This window comes from Castanea sativa, chromosome 12, assembly GCF_040712315.1.
Source record: "Castanea sativa cultivar Marrone di Chiusa Pesio chromosome 12, ASM4071231v1".
Lineage (NCBI taxonomy): Eukaryota > Viridiplantae > Streptophyta > Magnoliopsida > Fagales > Fagaceae > Castanea > Castanea sativa.
In genome coordinates this window covers 9,142,136-9,160,364 of record NC_134024.1, presented here as the reverse complement: position 1 = coordinate 9,160,364, position 18,229 = coordinate 9,142,136, and the positions used below count along the sequence as shown (strand labels likewise).

Genomic DNA, 18,229 nt, shown 5'->3' with positions numbered 1-18,229 from the left:
AGTTGAAGACTTTTTTTACCTTATTAAGTAAGCTTTGGTCCTCCTTAGGAAATGAGAGATACAAAGGATGGAGAAAAATGAGAAAGTGTAAGGACACAACAAAATATCACAACATTTATACAACATCTTTGTTTTCGGTTATGGGGTTTGGTGTAATATTTTATTACTTATTTTAACCTAAGATGGTCTGACATTTCAACTGTTATGACATTTTGTTAAAACTGTAGAACAACTTTTTGAAAATCAATCAAATAGTAACATAAATACATAATTTCCTCCTCTCACATAAATAGTAAGTCTTAAGATAAATTTAATTAGTAAAACTAATTATTATGTAAGAGGGGAGAGCACATATTTATTTTACTCTTTGAGGATTTTATAATTAGTTAATTGCATCCATAACATAAGGTGGAGAACAAAATCATGAGTTTAAAACAAGTACAGGTAATGATTTAACAAAAAGGTTAAATTATAAATTTACATCTTCTAATTTTAACTAACTTTCAATTCGTTTTGTTTTTTTTTTTTTCAGTCTTTAACTTTCATTCTTTGTCAATGTAATTTCTGTTTAGTTTTTTTTTACCTCATTAATTAATTTAATATTTTACTTTATACAATGACCATGTCTGATCTAAATTGTAAATATCTTTCATTAGAAACAAGGCTTACGGTACTCTTTCCGTTTGAATACAGCTAAAAATTAAAAATATTATAATAAAATAATTTTTAAATATGTAAATAATATTGTGAAACTCATTTTTAATGAAAAATTATTGAATAGTGCGTGAACTAAATAGTGCATAAACAGTATAAAACAGTACGTAAATAGTATTTTGTCCCTAGAACTGAAACGCATGCAAATAAAAAAAAATTATAAAAATTATAAAAAAAAAAAGCCCAACACCAGCTTTTCATATGTATCCAAACCAAGCCTAGAACAATCGTCAATATAGATGACTACAACGTGTTGTTGACGCGCCCTAGTTACGATTGTGCATAGAAAATATCAAAAACAGTACAAGTGTTCTTCAAGACTTCCTTTGTTATAAATATATATATATAAAATCCTTTTTTCTCTCTCGCATTCAACGGTTCTCTCTTTGATTGCTAGGTCTAAAAGTCTAATCTGTTTACTATTTCCTGGCTTTCCATTTTCTTGGGATTCTGAGTTCCACTGTCTCCCTAATTCCCCGTGAGAGATTCCTCAACAATTAACGGTCAAGACTATAGACTTAAGAACCCAAACCAGCTTTTCTTCAGAAGAGTTTGGTGGCGATGCTCAGTCTCTTTCAACTCAGTACGCTTATTTACTCCTTTTAGTATTCCCTTTTTCTTGATCTTGACAATCTCACACCCCCTACTTTTCCATCTGGGTCCTTTTCCTTTTCCTTTTCCTTTTCTCAGTCCCCACTTTTTCAAATCAAATAAGTAAAGCTCTTTTCCGACACTTTCTCTTTGCAGTTTGTTTGTTTCTTTTTGGGGGGTTGAATATGGGTGATAGTTTGTCTGGATTTTTTGATGAAAATGAGTTCGGAGAGAGCAACTTGGGCAGCGATGATCTTTTTAGTAATGATCTTTTTAGTATCTTTGAGAGCCTTAAGGGTGTGGTGGAGTTTCCTCCTGTTGATGAAGTTGTGGTTGGATCTGGTGAAGAAACGCCGAGACTGGTCTCTCAGAAATCCGCATCGTCCTGCAGTGCTTTGCAAGAGTCGGAGACTGAGCTTGAAATATCACCAAAGAGCAGAAAGAGACCGAAGCTTATGACTTCCTCAGAGGAAGCAAACCCTGAAGGGCAACAAAAGTCGTCTCATATCACTGTGGAACGCAACCGAAGGAAGCAAATGAACGAGCATTTGTCTGTGTTGAGGTCACTTATGCCTTGCTTTTATGTCAAAAGAGTAAGCTACAAGTTATTTGATTTTTTGCTGAATTTTTTTCCTCTTGAAGTTGTTTAACTTATGATGATATTTTAAAATAAATAAAATTTTAACAAATTCTACGTAAACAAATAAGTTTAAAAATTAAAGCTGATCACAACCCAACTTTTATTTTCTTGGCTCTAAACTTCTCTATGTATTTTGGGTTAGGTTTTGGATCACTATATATGCTTTACTCTCCATCTTACCATACCTAAAATTCATTCGATTTTTGGAAGAGAAAGGCTTGAGGCACTTGGTAGAAATGTAGAAAGATTTTTATTTGCTCCTTTGCAGAAAAGAGAAGTGATAGGGTCACCTTATAATAAATTTTGGGACTCCTATTCATGCTTTGACTGTACCAAAACATCTAAGAAACTTACATCATACCATTGAGAAAAACTACAACTAAAATCCAATAATTCATTTTGATTTCTTCCAAGTTACTTACAATATGTATTTATTTCTCTTGAATACTATTAAACTTAATCTTCTATGGTTAGGGAGATCAAGCATCAATAATTGGAGGGGTGGTGGATTACATCAATGAGTTGCAGCAAATTCTACAATCGCTGGAGGCCAAGAAGCAACGAAAAGTTTACACTGAAGTTCTAAGCCCTAGGCTAATTCCAAGTCCAAGTCCAAGGCCTTCACCACTTAGCCCTAGAAAACCTCCTCTAAGCCCTAGACTAAACTTACCCATTAGCCCAAGAACCCCACAGCCAACTAGCCCTTACAAGCCTAGGGTGCAACAAGGTTACCTCTCCCCCACAATGGCTACTTCGCTTGAGCCATCTCCTTCATCTTCTTCCACTTCCTCCAATATTAATGATAATATCAATGAGCTCGTCGCGAATTCAAAGGCTCCAATCGCAGATGTGGAGGTGAAGTTTTCAGGTCCAAACCTTCTTTTGAAGACAGTGTCTCCTCCAATTCCTGGCCAAGCTGTGAAAATAATGTCCACCCTGGAAGACCTCTCTCTTGAAATTCTCCACGTAAAGATCAGTACTGTCGACGAAACCATGCTCAATTTCTTCACCATTAAGGTAAAACAGTTTTACAGCTATTTTGCAGCTTAAAAAAGTTTACACACTTCTTTTCCTTTCCCTTTTTCTTTTGGGCTTTAATTTTAGGTCAAAAGATTTTTATTAGCATTATAGAGGTTTTTTTTAGATGAGAGCCCACAATTCACTTTAGTGATGAGAGTATATGCAGAAATTAAAAGTATCCTAACAGCTCTTAACCCCCTTTTTTTTTTTTTTTGTCTTTTCCTCGAAGAGTCACTGGAAAAGTTATTTTTAAATGGGTAATTATAGGTTTACTGTGTACTTTCAATATAAATTAATTAAGAATTTTCCTTTTTTTATATTGAGAAAAGTTAACAATGCCTCAAAGACATTGGTTTAGAAATTTTTTTTAAATTTTTTTATGGGAAAAAGTAAAAAACTATTGATTTTTGACACTTAATATATTTTTCATTAGAGTCATATTAATGGATATCCTTAAGGCGATTGTTAATAAAACATATTTAAAAAAAAATTATCATTTTTTTTGGATAATATAAAAAGATGTTAACATAATTAACTATTTTATCACTTTTCCTTAAAATATTTATAAAAATAGTTTATAAACCAATACTTTTAGGACATTCGTCAACATTTTTCTTTCCATAAAAGTAGTATTAAAATTTTTCTAAAATGATTCATTAGAGCACCTGTTAACAAAACCTTTATTTTATTAATTTGGAATGTCACGATAACTATTTTTAGAGAATAATTTTTTTTTTTTTTTTTGGGATGGTCTAAGTCATTTGTTGTCTTCAAAAAGGGTACAAGTGATACTATAAATTATATTATATAATGGTGAATTTTAAAAACATAAGAAATGAATATTTATATATTATTGGCCAATAATATTCATTATCACATTAATTTGTAAAAGTTATGTAATAAAATTTATAATATTTAAAAGAAAAATATATATATATATATATATATGTGTGTGTATAATATCTTTAATATTTTTACTTAATAATTTATGAATCTATGGAAATGCTCCTCATTTAATTCATTTCCTCACTCTTCTCTATCTCTCATAGGCATTGAAATTATTGTCTATAAACTTTTAAATAGATAACTCTGTAAAAATTAGAGGTAGTTCAAAATCATAGATTTGTATATATAGAACAGAACCTACTTGGGTCCAGCACACAAAAGTATAGGATCCGTTAAAATGTTGACATATATCAAATATTTGTTACGTCTCAATATCCAACGCATGTGCACTTTCGGAGTAGAAGAGCCACTGAAACACTGAACGAGGAAATAGTGTGCATGGTAGATTTGCAGTAATTTCAAAGTCCATATATGTTAAAACTGGCGTTGTCGTTGTACTGCACTGACCATTAAAGTTTAATGCACGTCTTGGAAACCACGAGATGTTGCAGAAAACTATGGTACCTTCTAGTCATTGTCCTCTTATATTAATTTATTGAAAAATTGTTTTTAGTACACACTGCTTTGATTAGATTAAATTCATTATCAAAAACTGGAAGCTAATGATTGGGTATGTCTTTGATTAATAGATTGGAATTGAATGTCAACTTAGCGCCGAGGAACTTGCACACCAAATTCAGCAAACATTCTGCAATGTCCACTAAGATAATTTGATGAGTCTCAAACCTAACAGGACCTTTGTCTCTCACTCTCAGCTGAAGAAGTTCACTAATAAAAGGGAATGTGGGAAAGGCATTTACCGACATTCCTCTTAATTAACTAAATTTGTAATTTTTAATCAGTCATGACCCTGTATTTTTTTTTTTTTTTTTTTTCTAAACGAGGCTGAACTTTATTAGTAATACTGGTCATTTTCTATGATAGAAAATGACCCGTATTACTATAATAGGTAGTGTAGCCCCCTATTGTAACTGAGTTCTCAAAATTTAAGTCAATCTATGAATTTCAAGTTTCATTTCCAAAGTTCAAATTAAATGTCCCGTATTACTATAATAGGTAGTGTAGCCCCCTATTGTAACTGAGTTCTCAATATTTAAGTCTATCTATGAATTTCAAGTTTCATTTCCAAAGTTCAAATTAAATGTCCACAGAGAGAGAGAGAGAGAGAGAGAGAGAGTTCAATTAAATGTCTTCAGCTACCATCCGTGAAGCAACATCTAATACGTGCATGCATGTATACACAGCTTTGGAGATGAAAACTTCAAGGTGCATTTCTGCCATGAACATGTTTATATCTCATTATTGAAGAAACATTACTTTATAAAAAGAAAGAAAGAAAAACTTTGTGGTGTAATTGCTTTAAAAAGGGTGACTATTGGCAAATGGCCTCACCATTTTTATTGTTGTGTATTTTGCCCATAGACAAATGTTCAACAATATGTTTTTCCCTATACAAAAAAGAAAAGGTTGACACTGACAAAATGTTTTCTATCAAATTCTTAAGGATAATGTTAAACTCATTTCTAGTTTTACTACAAAATGATTATAAATTAACATGAAAATGAATTTGATTGATATTACTTTAGTAACATGCATGATAAAAATATATGAATTGCTTTTTAATGATTGGTGATACATAGTTTATTAGATTTATATAATAAAAGTGTTATTAACAAGTGTTCTTAGGACAATTATTAATAAACTATTTTAGGAAAATTTTGTACACCACTTTTGTGAAAAATATAAAAAACCGTCAAAACAATTAATTGTTTTTTCTTTTCTCATAAAAAAGTTTTTAAAAATATTTTATAAACGAATGTCCTTAAGATATTCGTTAAACATCGAACTAATAGACAAGACATTTGGTAATTTATTTTGGCCATGATCAGCAAGACATAATTGGTATTGTTACTGAAAAATGTTGATCCAAACTTTTCCCTAATATATGTAATATTCTAGAACTTGGTAAATCTTATTCCAGGTATAAATTTATAAATTAGCTGAGTTAGGAGAAATTTCAATTCTACAACTCACATAACTGCAACACTAGACTCAAAAGTTATTTATGTTGTAATAAGCATAATAAGCATGTAGATCCCAACATTCATCTTAGATGCTTGTAAGGTTGATTGCGTTGATGTTGGGTCCTCTGTTTGATTAATGAAATTTTTAGATTAAAAAAATACCATTATTAATTTAAGGATAGCTTTACATTGACAAAAGATACATAAAGCCTTGTATTGCTTGCAAAAATTTCATGAAGCCATTCCACCAAAAACGGAAAAAATCAAAGAGTACTTGAACCTTAAAGAAATCTTGATTCTTTGTCATAACTACAACTTTTTTTAGATATTAGAAATTTTATTACATAGCCTTTTATACTATGATGTTTCACCAATTATGAAAAAGTAATATTAACATTCATTTATTATGTTTTGAAAGATATCAGTCACATTCATTATTAAGTTAGTTTGTAAAGTATATACAGTAAGTTTCGTAGTATCTTTAACATTTTCCTTTTATTTTTGAGAGAAGTTTTACATCCTTGTGAGTTGTGACTGAACCTAAACGGAATAAAACGGAATAATCTATACATCCCTAAATACTTGAACCATACAATTCACTACAAGACATGCATGGCAAAAGTGGCAGTCGACCATTGGTTCCTCACCTCATTTATTACCTGCAATATTAGTTAATATCATGAAGAAGCCTACCCAATCAAATCTAGCACTAGATGTAGCATAGGTTTTAAAAATTATGAATGTTCCCCTAGTCTAATGTTAGATACGAGCGTATCAAAAAAAAAAAATGTTAGATACGAACCTAAAAAATAAAAATGTAAGTTTTCTAAATATTTGAGTTATTAATTCCCTCCAACTTCAAAGAACCCTATCCTTTTGGCAGCATAGGGTTTGTCGGAACCGATCTTATCTTAGCTTTAAACATTGATATTAAAAATACAAAGAATCGACCAGGGTTTATATATTTCCACAACCATAAATACTTTTTGTTAAATTAAGACCTGATATACCATAAAATATTATAAAATTATTGAATTGGTTTTTTTAATAATTTAATTGTCTCAGTGGGGGAGGAACAGTGGCGGCTCTAGGATTTTTTTTCTGAAGGGGTCAATAGCGTTGTAATTTTTGTGTGCTAAAAGTGGTGTAATTTTTTGTTAATGAATAAGAAAAGTGCAATTTATTAATTTATTTATTTTTAAAAAAGAAGTAGCAATTTTAAGAGTAGAGCTACTGATACAACAGTTTCACAACAAATTAATCTATGTGGTAAGTTGTTAAAGATATGTAAAAAAGTGACGTTATTTGTAGGATCTAGATAAAAATCAATTAAAACTTGTCACTTAACTTTTATTATAAAATTATTGTGAAAATAATATTGTGAAAGTGGTACTAAGATTTAAGATTAGGATTAAACTAAATTTAAGATTAGGGTGTTCAAAATTTTATTTTAGGAGTCAAAAAAAATAAAAAATAAAATTATATATAGTTTTTTGTTTTTTGGCCAAGCCAGGGGGTTCATTTGAACCCCTGGGCTGGCTGTAGAACCACCACTAGGGAGAAAGGATTTAAACCCTAGTTATTCTATAAAGGAAACCAATCAATGTCACAAACACATAATCGCTTCTTGAAATTAATTGAAATATATTTTACGTGCAAATGGCAAAATCAAAAGACACCTATGTCCAAGATTCAACTAAACTCAAAATTCATTATTCTTTTTATATGTTTACAAGAGTTGCACTTTTTTTTATACAAGATAGAAAATTTATTCTAGCGTAATCTAATTGAATATGCATATGTGTAAAACTCACTCCTAGAAAGTTGAACTTTAGCTCTTACCCTCCACACCCTATAAGCACTTATACTTATAGAGTAACCATCACGTCAAAGATGCGTGATGGTAGAGTTGCGCTCTTTTATATGCTAATGATTACGTTTCAAAATTAATGTTAACACTAAGTTACACCCATTAATGAAGTAACTACTTCAATAAAACTTTGTGTAATAATATTGCGTTAATATCTGTACTTACATGACGAGAAATACTTTGATATTCAAATTGTCTTAATTGATGCTGTATGTAAACATACTCCAACAGGTTTTGATAGTTTTATTGTCTGTCTGACCTAATTTTAGAGTAGGGTAACACTATCTCATCAATAATTGTATGCCTTTTATTATGGCCTATTGTAATAGGGTTGGACATTCTTGTTGTCTCTCTAACCTAAATTCATAGTGGGGATAGTCTACCCCAACTTTCTGTAATCTTGAGTTATGACATTCATGTATGTGTGTCGATTTTAATGCTAAACCTTTTGTTAGCTGCTGCCTTAACTAATTTTGTCTAGCTAGTACTAGTAGTAGTATTGTGATGAATCTAGGTATCTACAATATTGTAAGTTTAGTTCCACAATGAAAACCCTAACTTTTGAAATAACGCAAGCAAAAATAGGATGGACCCGTGTTCTGGATCTTTTAAGAGGTAATTAAAGCACAGTGGAATGAAAATGTATTTTGATTTTCACGAAGATTGATTGATCAAGAATCATAACTCCAATGGAAGATTACACAGGAAGAATATTCATCCACAAATTATGAAGTTATCATTGCTTAGATCGCTTTGTAATGGTTGCAAACTCATAATGATAATATGATCGACTTTTAAATACCACTCTATTGACAAGGATGGGGCTACGGCCTACAGTGAAATTGACATATTTGGGTAGTTGAAATTGAATGCCATGAAGATTATAAGACCTTTACTTTTTTTTATGTATCCATATATGGGCTATGCTATTGATTTCCTTTTTCATACCCTTCACCAACTCCTAGGTAAATAGGATTGTAGCTTATGAACATCTCGAAATTTAGCAAAAATAGACATTACTTCAATGGTGAAGTGGGCCCAGTGAGTCAAATTTCCTACTACATTGAACATTGATGTGACAACCCTTCCCCCCCTTGGAAGACAACCATCCTTTTAGAAAAGAAGTTGCATGTTTGAAAAAGTAAAAATGTAGGAACCAGTTTAAAACTTAATAATTCAATTCGTTTCATACTTTCTCCACTTGGATGGACTAAGTCTGTACCTAATTAGAACTTTTGACATAAACCAACCCACCTTGTAATCAACTAACGCTTCATGGTGTTTTTAAAGGAGACAACATATTATATTTAGTGCTATTTCGGTAAAACTTATTTTTATGAACTTATTAAACTTCAACAATAAATTATATAAAAGTATCAAAAGACTTGTAACTTAATAACATAATTTTCCCTCATTTATTAGCTAGGAGAATCGGGATTCAAATTTTCATCCATTGTAATATCAAGTTACTTAAAAAATAATAATAAAAAAAAAACTTAAAACAAGTAAAAATTTAATTTTTTTTTTACATATATAAACTAAATGGCAAAATTTAGGTACAGTACTTAGGTGTTGTTCTTTCAATTCTTTTTTTTTTTAAATCAATTATGTGGTTGTAATTAACTAAAAATACACTTTCATCTCATGAGAAAAAAGCTACATGATTGAATATTAAGAGTGGAACCTAAGATACATTACATTAGTATTGTACCTAAGTTTTATCTTAAACTAAATAACCTAGATAAGGTGATAAAAAGTTATGGTGAATTATGAGAAAATTTCACTTCCTTTCTGAAGTTTTCTGTTTATTACACACTCCTTTCCTAAAATGTAGATTATTTATATTGATCTCCCCTAAATGATAGGAAAAATGTTTTAAAATATTCCACACAAAAAATTTAAAAACCTACCACTGCTCCTCCTTGGTGCGATGGTCACTCTACAAGTATAAATACTTGTGGGGTGTGGGGGGAGAGCAAGAGCCGAGGTTCAAGTCTCCAGGAGGGAGCTATACACACATATACACTTAGATTAGGCTAGAGTAGAAATTCTATCTTGTATCAAAAAAAAAATTAAAAACTTTAAATTTCCTAATAGAGGGGTTGTGGATAACAATTTAAGAGTAAAATAAAATAGGAAATTAAAGATTTCTTAAAACCTTTTTTCAATCATCTAAGGCATATTAGTGTAAATAGTTTACATTTTAGAATAGATGAATGTTTTTTATTTCAAACTAAAGGAGAGACAAATGTAATAACGAAAAAACAAAAACAAAAATCCGGCCATGTAATTTTCGGAGTGAATAGCAATATGATGTTTAGGTTCAATTGGGTTGACTCATCTCAAGTTAAATTTTAAGGAAAACCATTAAATACATTTATTGTCAATTTGTCACACCGTTATAATAAATGGGTTTTGCTTACTTCTAGTACTTTTTAAACTAGAATCTCTTTTTGTTTTAATGAGAAACTGTCATATCATCCGCTAATTAAATAAAATGTAAAGATTAAAATCCACTATCACTTACTATTATATATTTAAAACTATTGTGTATTTAAAATAAAAGAACACCTCCAGTTAAAAATGTACTAGAGCTGAGTCAACCCATAATAGATTTTGATAATCCCATTTTTTCTTTCTTTGTGCGAATCTAGTCAGCTCCAAATTAGGGTCATGGTCCCGTATAAATGCATGCCTTGAAAAGGCCCACTAACTAATTTCAGTAATCACATCCCATTCAGAAGAGAATTTATTAACTCAATTCAAGTTTGATTGAACTAGAATATACTGATATGGGTAGGCATTCAATTCTATAAATAAATTTGGTGATGGCTAGAGATTTTCCTACCATAACAAAAAGAATCAAAAAAAAAAAGTTGGTGGGGTTCCTAATAAGCAAGGTGCAGGTAGGCCCAGTTCTTAGCAAAAAATAACAATAATAAAAAAAATGTGGTAGGCCCAGCTCGCTATGGTGCCCTAGTTTAAGGTGGCATGGGTTCTAGCTTAGATGAGACGCGTGCTAGGTCCATTACTGAGTTTTCAACCATATAATAGCAAAAGCCCAATCAATTACTTTTGGGTCAACGGGTGGACTGGAGCCCCAATTAATCTTACACGACGTTAGAAATGGAATTGTATACATTCAATAAGTTTTTACAGAAACCTGGGCCTGGATCTACTTAAGCATTTGAAGTTGAAAACTTTGTCCCTTCGTTAGTAATGATCGCTGGATCTTTAATGGTTCAGAGCCCAGATTTGTACTCTTAAGAATCAATGAGCCTTGAATTGAAGCAACTCCCACTTCCACGTGAATTTTTTGAAAATTTACCTAAAATAAATTTTTGGTATTAAAGGAAAATGTTAATAAATGCCTAAGGTCATTAGATTAGAAATTATTTGTAAAAATATTTTTTTATGAGAAAATGATAAAGTAATTAATTTTGTTGACAATTTATTATATTTCTCATAATATTAGCACCAAAACTTTCTTAATATAGTTTATTAATAATTGCTCTAAGGACACCCGCTAACATGATCCTTAGTTAGATCTTTTATGGTTTATTAAGAGCATGATAAGTAAGCAGTGCAGTAAGGAGCATATGGTTGTAAAAGAACTAATGGGGCAATCCCTGCCATAGTTTTTAAAGGCAAAAACAACACCTGCAATGAAGATAAATGACAATGTTGCAAAAAGAATATTCAAGCAGTTACAGGAAGTTACAAACACCTTTAGGAGATCTTTCCGTTGGTCGTAGGGCTGTGAAAAATTTAAGCTTGTAAGTGTTTCTTTGTAACTTTCTGAATCAATTTAATCATATATACTAAAGTTTGATTCCATTTTGTATTAGTGTGATAGTTTAGGCTTTGATCAGTTTAATGCCAACCTTGGCATTAGAAAAGTTGAACCAAATTCACTCTTTTCAATTATTTGTGTTCCTTTCTCATTATACTTGCATTTTTTACAAAAAAAGAAAAGTCCTTAAAAAAAAAAAAAAGTATTTTTAACTCCTCCCCTAATCTGCAAGGTCAAATTTTACTTCCAACCATAAAAATGACATAATATGAGGCCACTAATTGTATAAATCATGAAGGCACTATCATCCATGTATGCACATCTAATTTTGTTGCTAACAATCTAGCACTTTAGGCTGTTATTGTAATACATGGGGCCTTTCCCATCTCGAGTGAGAATGTGAGATGGGTTTGGTCCCCTTTGATTTTTTGTACTTGTTTTTATTTCCAATAAAGTGTTTTGTTCTAGAAAACGAAGAAAGAAAACATTATGAACTAATTGAGTAGCTAATTTATGGCCTTTTGCACTTTGCAGCTTAACTTTACACCACCATCTCATAAAGAAGAATACCCTGAGTGCTATGTTGTATTTGTTATAAAAAAAAAAAAAATCAATTATTCAACAAGATCTTATTGAACCATTTAATCAGACTAATTATCTGAATTTAAATTGGGAAAAAATTACACATTAGACTATCAAAAGGATGTTACACGCTTTCCTATACTTTTATCCCCCATTATCTAAAGAATCAAAATTGCTACTAAGCAGAAAATACAATCATTATCAGGTCAACATCTTGAAAGTACTTATTAAGCTTTTTGGAGCAAATATATCAATGTGTATTTTGCAATTTAAAGCCAAAAAGACATAAGTACTTTCAAACTGCAACCTACCTACGTTTACAACCCAAAATTCTATAACCACCCCCCCCCCCCCCCCCCCCCCCCCAAAAAAAAAAAAAAAAACTGTTGCCCCACTTAAAGCAATAATTATGTCATACATCCAACATATATATCATCTCTTTCGTAACATGTGGATTCACAACCCGCTTATTATGACAAATATGATACATATGTAAGATGCAAAAGTTCCTTCTCCTTCTAGGATACCTCACCACTTGTATGTAGACAAGCCTCTCTCTTTTAGTGAAGCATGCAGTCAAGGAAAGAATCCGGAGCTCCCAAATGTGAAGTTGGGGTCAAATTCCTGATCAAATGGAAAATCCAAAGCAGCAGTTGGAGAGTTTTTAGTTGAAGTTGCAGCAGACTCAGAAGTCTGCAAATTCTGGTGCACTCCAAAGCTATTCGCCCCAGTTGGAGACACAGTGAAATAGTTAGTTCCAGATGTTGCAGAAGACATGAATGAAGGAGAAAAACTTCCCACAAAATTGTTATCGATCAGGGAGTCCGGGAACACTTGGTTTTCAACCTTTGCGCTCGATGTAGAAGCAGCAGCAGGGAAACCAAATGAAGGAAATGGTTGCTGGTAGTGGTGAGTAGTGTCTAAGTTTTCAGTTTGGACTTTGAGGGCTTCCCTGAAGTTCAAGAGCATTTCTTGGGATGGTTGCTGAGTTTGCTGTGGTTGGAGGCTTTGAAGCTGAGCAGGGTTCCTGCTGTTGATTGGTTCATGTTTCTCAGGTGATGCTGGGGCAGGAACTGTGTGGGTGGCTGAGGCTTGAGCACATGTGTGCCTTCCTCGGTATGTGATTTCAAACACATTTGGGTCTTCATCGGATCTTTGGACTTGCTTTGTAGCCAAACAACCTTGGACATTTCGATGCGTGCATCTATAGTAGCCTCTGCAAGTTGGAGCAATTTATTGTTCAGGTAAAAACAGAGTTGTATAATGACAGAATACAATTTATAAGTTTATTGGTTTTTGAAAATGTAATGTCCAATGCTTTAGTATTGCCTAGCTAGCTAAATCCTGAACCCGCCACTAATGAGGACCCCATGAAAGAAGAGTTCCCTGACCACCACTCATGAGGACCACATGAAAGAATAGTTTCTTTACCACTTGGCCATATAATTAGGTGTAAAGGTTATAGTTTGTTTGCTTCCATGGCCACTTGGACCACAGGTGTAAAGGTTGAAGTTGTTTGTTTGCTTCCATAGCCACTTGGGCCACAAGTCTAATAGTAATAGGTTATAATTCTCCTCCCACTCTCATGTTGGTATTTCTTTAAGAAAATTCAACTAAACAAAAACAAAAAAAATGTGATAGTACAATGGGGAAAAAGACATTTGAACATTGAATCTTTCTATTGAAAATATAAAGAAATGTCAATTAATAGAGCTATAAGGCTCTTAACAAAAAAAATTCAACTTTCTAAAGGGATTATACTTCTTGGTTCCATATTGTTGATGGATTTAATAATTTTTTTTTAAATGATGTTATCTAATATACGGTATTTTAAATAAAAACATCTAGTTTAATTTAAATTCCAATAGAATAATGAAAAGAAAAAAAGTGTAGGCTTTCCAAATAATGGCAAATAAAAACTATTATCAATAACCTATTTATTAACTTTTCAAATAGGATCGTATTTGGTAGATTTTAGTTAGTTTAATTACTAATATTTCTTATCTTTAAACAAAAGATTTAATCACAAATCTTGCAAATGCAAACAAGAAATTCATTGATATTTACACATAATAGTAAAGATCGTAATCATAATAGAGATAATGTTATAGGTTCAAATCTTATCATATCTAAAAAAAATAAAAAATAAATAGTAATAATAAAAAACATATATTCCAAAATGAAATAGAGAATGCTGGCCGCCAACTTTTTGGGAAGGGTATAAGTTATTTGTTGCTTGACATCAAAGGCAGCTATTTAATTTGGAGGGATGTGCCTTAATAATTAGGTGGTGTCACTAGATTAGAAACTTAAAACGAAGAGTAAGAGCTTAACAAATGAGCATGATGTAAATCTTTAATTTATTGATGCAGCTTGCCATATATATATTGATCGATGCATCCGACATAACATATAACTAGGAAACATGACATATAACTATATAATTAAGCATCAGTGCAATTACCGTAAATGCTTTTAACATTTAACAATCTTGAATTGTCGGCAAGGGCTCAATGAGGATTTTTTAGGGCGTCTAACTATAGTATCAAAACACACACACACACACATATATATATATATATATAAAAGGAAGAGGTATCACAATATTTGGTCAAACTATTTTACTCTCTCCAATGAGCCAACGTAAAAATCTAAGGACCAATAATGTAGTGGATTGAATTTGATATTTTCAAATTTATGTTAGGCCTCAAACCAATGAATCCACCCTCTAATTACTTCTGTGAGGATATTACATAACTAAATTTAATATACACATACACATACCTTTACATTTTATATCCATGCATGCATTCGTATATGTGAGTGCATGCATATTTAGAAAATTATAACCGAAACGCTTCATACTTTCAATGACAAAAGCTAAAAGTAACACCTCTAAAAAAGTTCTTGATTCAATTTTTCTTCTTAAATTTTAATATCATTAGTTTTAATTAGATATCATCCTTTCAACATTAAGCACTTTAAATATTTAACTTTTATTATTTAAAAACAATAAAAAATATGAATGGATATATTCTCTATGGAATATTCTTATAGTTTTATTTTAATTTTATGAAATAATCTATGCTAGCTTCCTTGAAAATTCCAACTACTTGAATATTTGAATTTAAGGGAGGAGCATATTTGGGGGTGCATGGAACACAAAATTTTTATTGATAATTATATTTTGAAAATAGATGAATAAATTTTTCAAATACTTGGAGGGAACCATGAACTTTTAGGCCTCTATCTTCCACTTCTGCCTTGATGAATGTTGGCTAATAATAAGTCCAAGTACGCAATTCAGTTAAATCTTAACTGAGGCATGCAAACAACCATATGTTTAAGTTTATATCTATTACCTAAATTATTCAATGCAATTATGAAGTACTTGGCCAGAGAAAAAGTCAGGTTTACAGACTTTGTTTTTTCTGCTAAGTCAGATAATACAGCACAAAGGACAAGAAAAAGTGGTTTCTGTGCTTTTAGTTACATCTAGAGCTATATACTAATAATCTTGTTATAGTTCACATGGATATGAGCTATGGACAATCTTGTTATTGTTCAGAAACCACACAAAGCATGTTATCAACTTATTCAAAGTAATATACAATAACCAAAATAGATTTAAGGAAAAATGTTGTACCTGGGATATTTGGCTCCAAGAATGTCTTTCTGCCCATATTTCCTCCAACTAAAGCCATCATCAAGAGGTCCTTCAAGCCCCACCCCAGGGTTAATTCTTACTTGTCGTGTCCATCTTGGCAAGGTCTTTCTGAAACATTAAAAGTCCAAATATTTATACCCCAAAATTTACACAAGATTAAGTCAACTCCTAGTTATATAGCTTTTAATTAACTTACCTCTTTCTAGAGGCATCTCTTTGCTCCTGATCCTTGAGTTCTCGATCTGAATCCTCACTTCGTGGACTGCCCGTTAGAGAAGGTGGAGATTCGGACATTCGAAGAATTGCACCTCCTATGGCTTGTGGCTCACTCACCGAGCTGCTCATATTGAGCATTGAAAGTGCCTTTTCATAAGAAGATAAGATCTTTTCGACTAAGAATTCACGAGCCTCATGTGATGAAGATGGCACATTGAGATGGATTTGGAGCTGCCTAGCTAGCTCCATGCCTTGTGCTAGCTCATTTATGAGATTCTTTTGCTCCCAATCTCCCATGTTATCCATTTATAAACCACACAAAAATATGAGGATGTAGACAATGTTTGAGCAAATACAGCCTATAGTGTTAATAAGCTGATTTTGTTCAAATTGCTAGAAGTACTGGTTGCTTATATATGTTAGGAAGAAGAAGCATGAGAAATTGGAATAAAAAATCTTATGCCAAAAACGAGCTATTAGACAAAGAGCCAATAAAATGAGGAAGCTAGAATATTGAGCATACGGAAGGTAAGCCAAAATATGAATTTTTTTGAGAATTTATGGTTAAAAAAGGAGGCTGCTATCGCTTAGCTGCAAAACTTGGACACTAATGAAAAAGTTTTTTTTTTTTTTTTTTTGTATACGGGTTTCTTGAAAAGATCCAAAATAATAGTTTAAGACAAACAGAACAAAACAGAAACTGAAAGTGATTAAAGGATGCAGTAAAGGCTGAATATTTGAAGATGAACAAAGAAAGATGAAAGACTGAGGAAGGAGGGAGTCTGGGATTTAAGGAATGTGCAAAATTTGAATATATAAAAAGAGCGAGGAAGTTTGACCAAAGAAACGCCGAGTGGATTTTCCTCATTGAGACCGGTCTTTGGTCATAGGAATAGGAACAGTAAAAGAAGTTCAAAGAGAAGAGCTAAGTCCAATTGCTGACCATTTCTTCTCCTTCCTTAAAGTTCATAACCTATAGGCTATCTCTCTCTCTCTTACTTTTTGAATTGATGAATGTCATAGAGGTCCAACCGAAGCCACAAAAAGACTAAAAAAATAGGAAAAGAAAGTCAGAGATGGAGCATGGGAAGAATCTTCAAACCTAGTTCCGCGTTACTACTACTAATAATAAATAGTAAGGGAAATAAATATCTTTTTTTTTTTTGTTAACTATTACTGCTTCTAAAAAGTGAGAAAAATATGAGAAGACAAAAGTGGTGATGACATGAACGTGACGTTCACTTCAAACCTCTGATTACGTTAAAACACTTGCAACAAAAACAAAAGCGTATTTTGTGGAACGTGTAAGCACTTTGAAGTGAGCGATCACACGCAGTCTCCACTGGGCGTGATTCCCTCTCGGGGTCTTATTTTATAGGGCTGGAATATTCAACAGTGTTCTTCCGCAGTTTTTGTCAACAATTCTAATGTTGCATATCTCTAAAGTAATTATTTGTATTATGAATGCGTTTGGGAGCTGCGTTTTACGTCCATGTCTGGATACAAAATGCGTTTCAGTAAATTTTTTTTTTTTGTTTCAATTGCGGGGGACAAAACTGCAATGCGCGCACTGTTCATGTACTTTTTTAAAATTTTTATTAAAAATGAGTCTTATGGTACTGTTTACACATTAAAAAATTATTTTGCTTCTATATTTTTCAATTTTCAATTTTCAATTTTCGGTTTCAATTGCATCCAAACGAACCCTATTTGTTACTCGTAATTTGTCATATTAAAATTGTAACAAAAATTGTGACATAAATAATTAAAAGTAATATTCATCATGAGCGGATGCCAAAAGTCATATGTTGAAATTCTCTGTATAAAAAAAAAAATTTAAAAGTGGTGTTCATAAATTTTCTCATATAAAATACCTTTAGAAGTCCATATTATTAGAAACATACAACACCTTACCCACATTAAAAAAATATATTTAGGTTTATTATTTATTATGTAATGGTCTACGAGACCCAATTTAGTGTATAGCTCATCTAGAGCTAACCCTAAACTCTACTACTCTATATAAACTCTTAGTATTCTCTATACTTCATTACACATAATACAACTGAACCATGTAATTCTCATGTGTTTAATTTCTCTCTCTCATTTTATGCTTCCACGTCACTATAATATTTCTCTCTTTCAATTTATATTAACATGGTATTAGAGTAAGTGATTATTAGCCTTTAGGGGCAAAATTTTACAT

The 18,229-nt window shown here is 31.7% G+C and overlaps 2 protein-coding genes across 2 annotated transcripts; one reads left to right on the top strand and one right to left on the bottom strand.

Annotated features, from left to right (window-relative positions):
• Nucleotides 1-1,117: 1,117 nt before the first annotated feature.
• Nucleotides 1,118-4,829, top strand: LOC142621091 (transcription factor SPEECHLESS). Its single transcript, XM_075794405.1, has 3 exons — nt 1,118-1,898; nt 2,420-2,962; nt 4,501-4,829. The coding sequence occupies exons 1-3, from the start codon at nt 1,491-1,493 to the stop codon at nt 4,573-4,575; spliced, it is 1,026 nt and encodes a 341-aa protein (XP_075650520.1). The 5' UTR covers nt 1,118-1,490; the 3' UTR covers nt 4,576-4,829.
• A 7,697-nt stretch (nt 4,830-12,526) lies between these two features.
• On the bottom strand, nt 12,527-16,797 carry LOC142618928 (putative WRKY transcription factor 53). Its single transcript, XM_075791984.1, has 3 exons — nt 16,004-16,797; nt 15,787-15,915; nt 12,527-13,356 (listed from the first exon to the last, which is right to left on the bottom strand). Exons 1-3 carry the CDS (start codon nt 16,327-16,329, stop codon nt 12,717-12,719), a joined length of 1,095 nt encoding a protein of 364 aa, XP_075648099.1. The 5' UTR covers nt 16,330-16,797; the 3' UTR covers nt 12,527-12,716.
• Nucleotides 16,798-18,229: the final 1,432 nt, after the last annotated feature.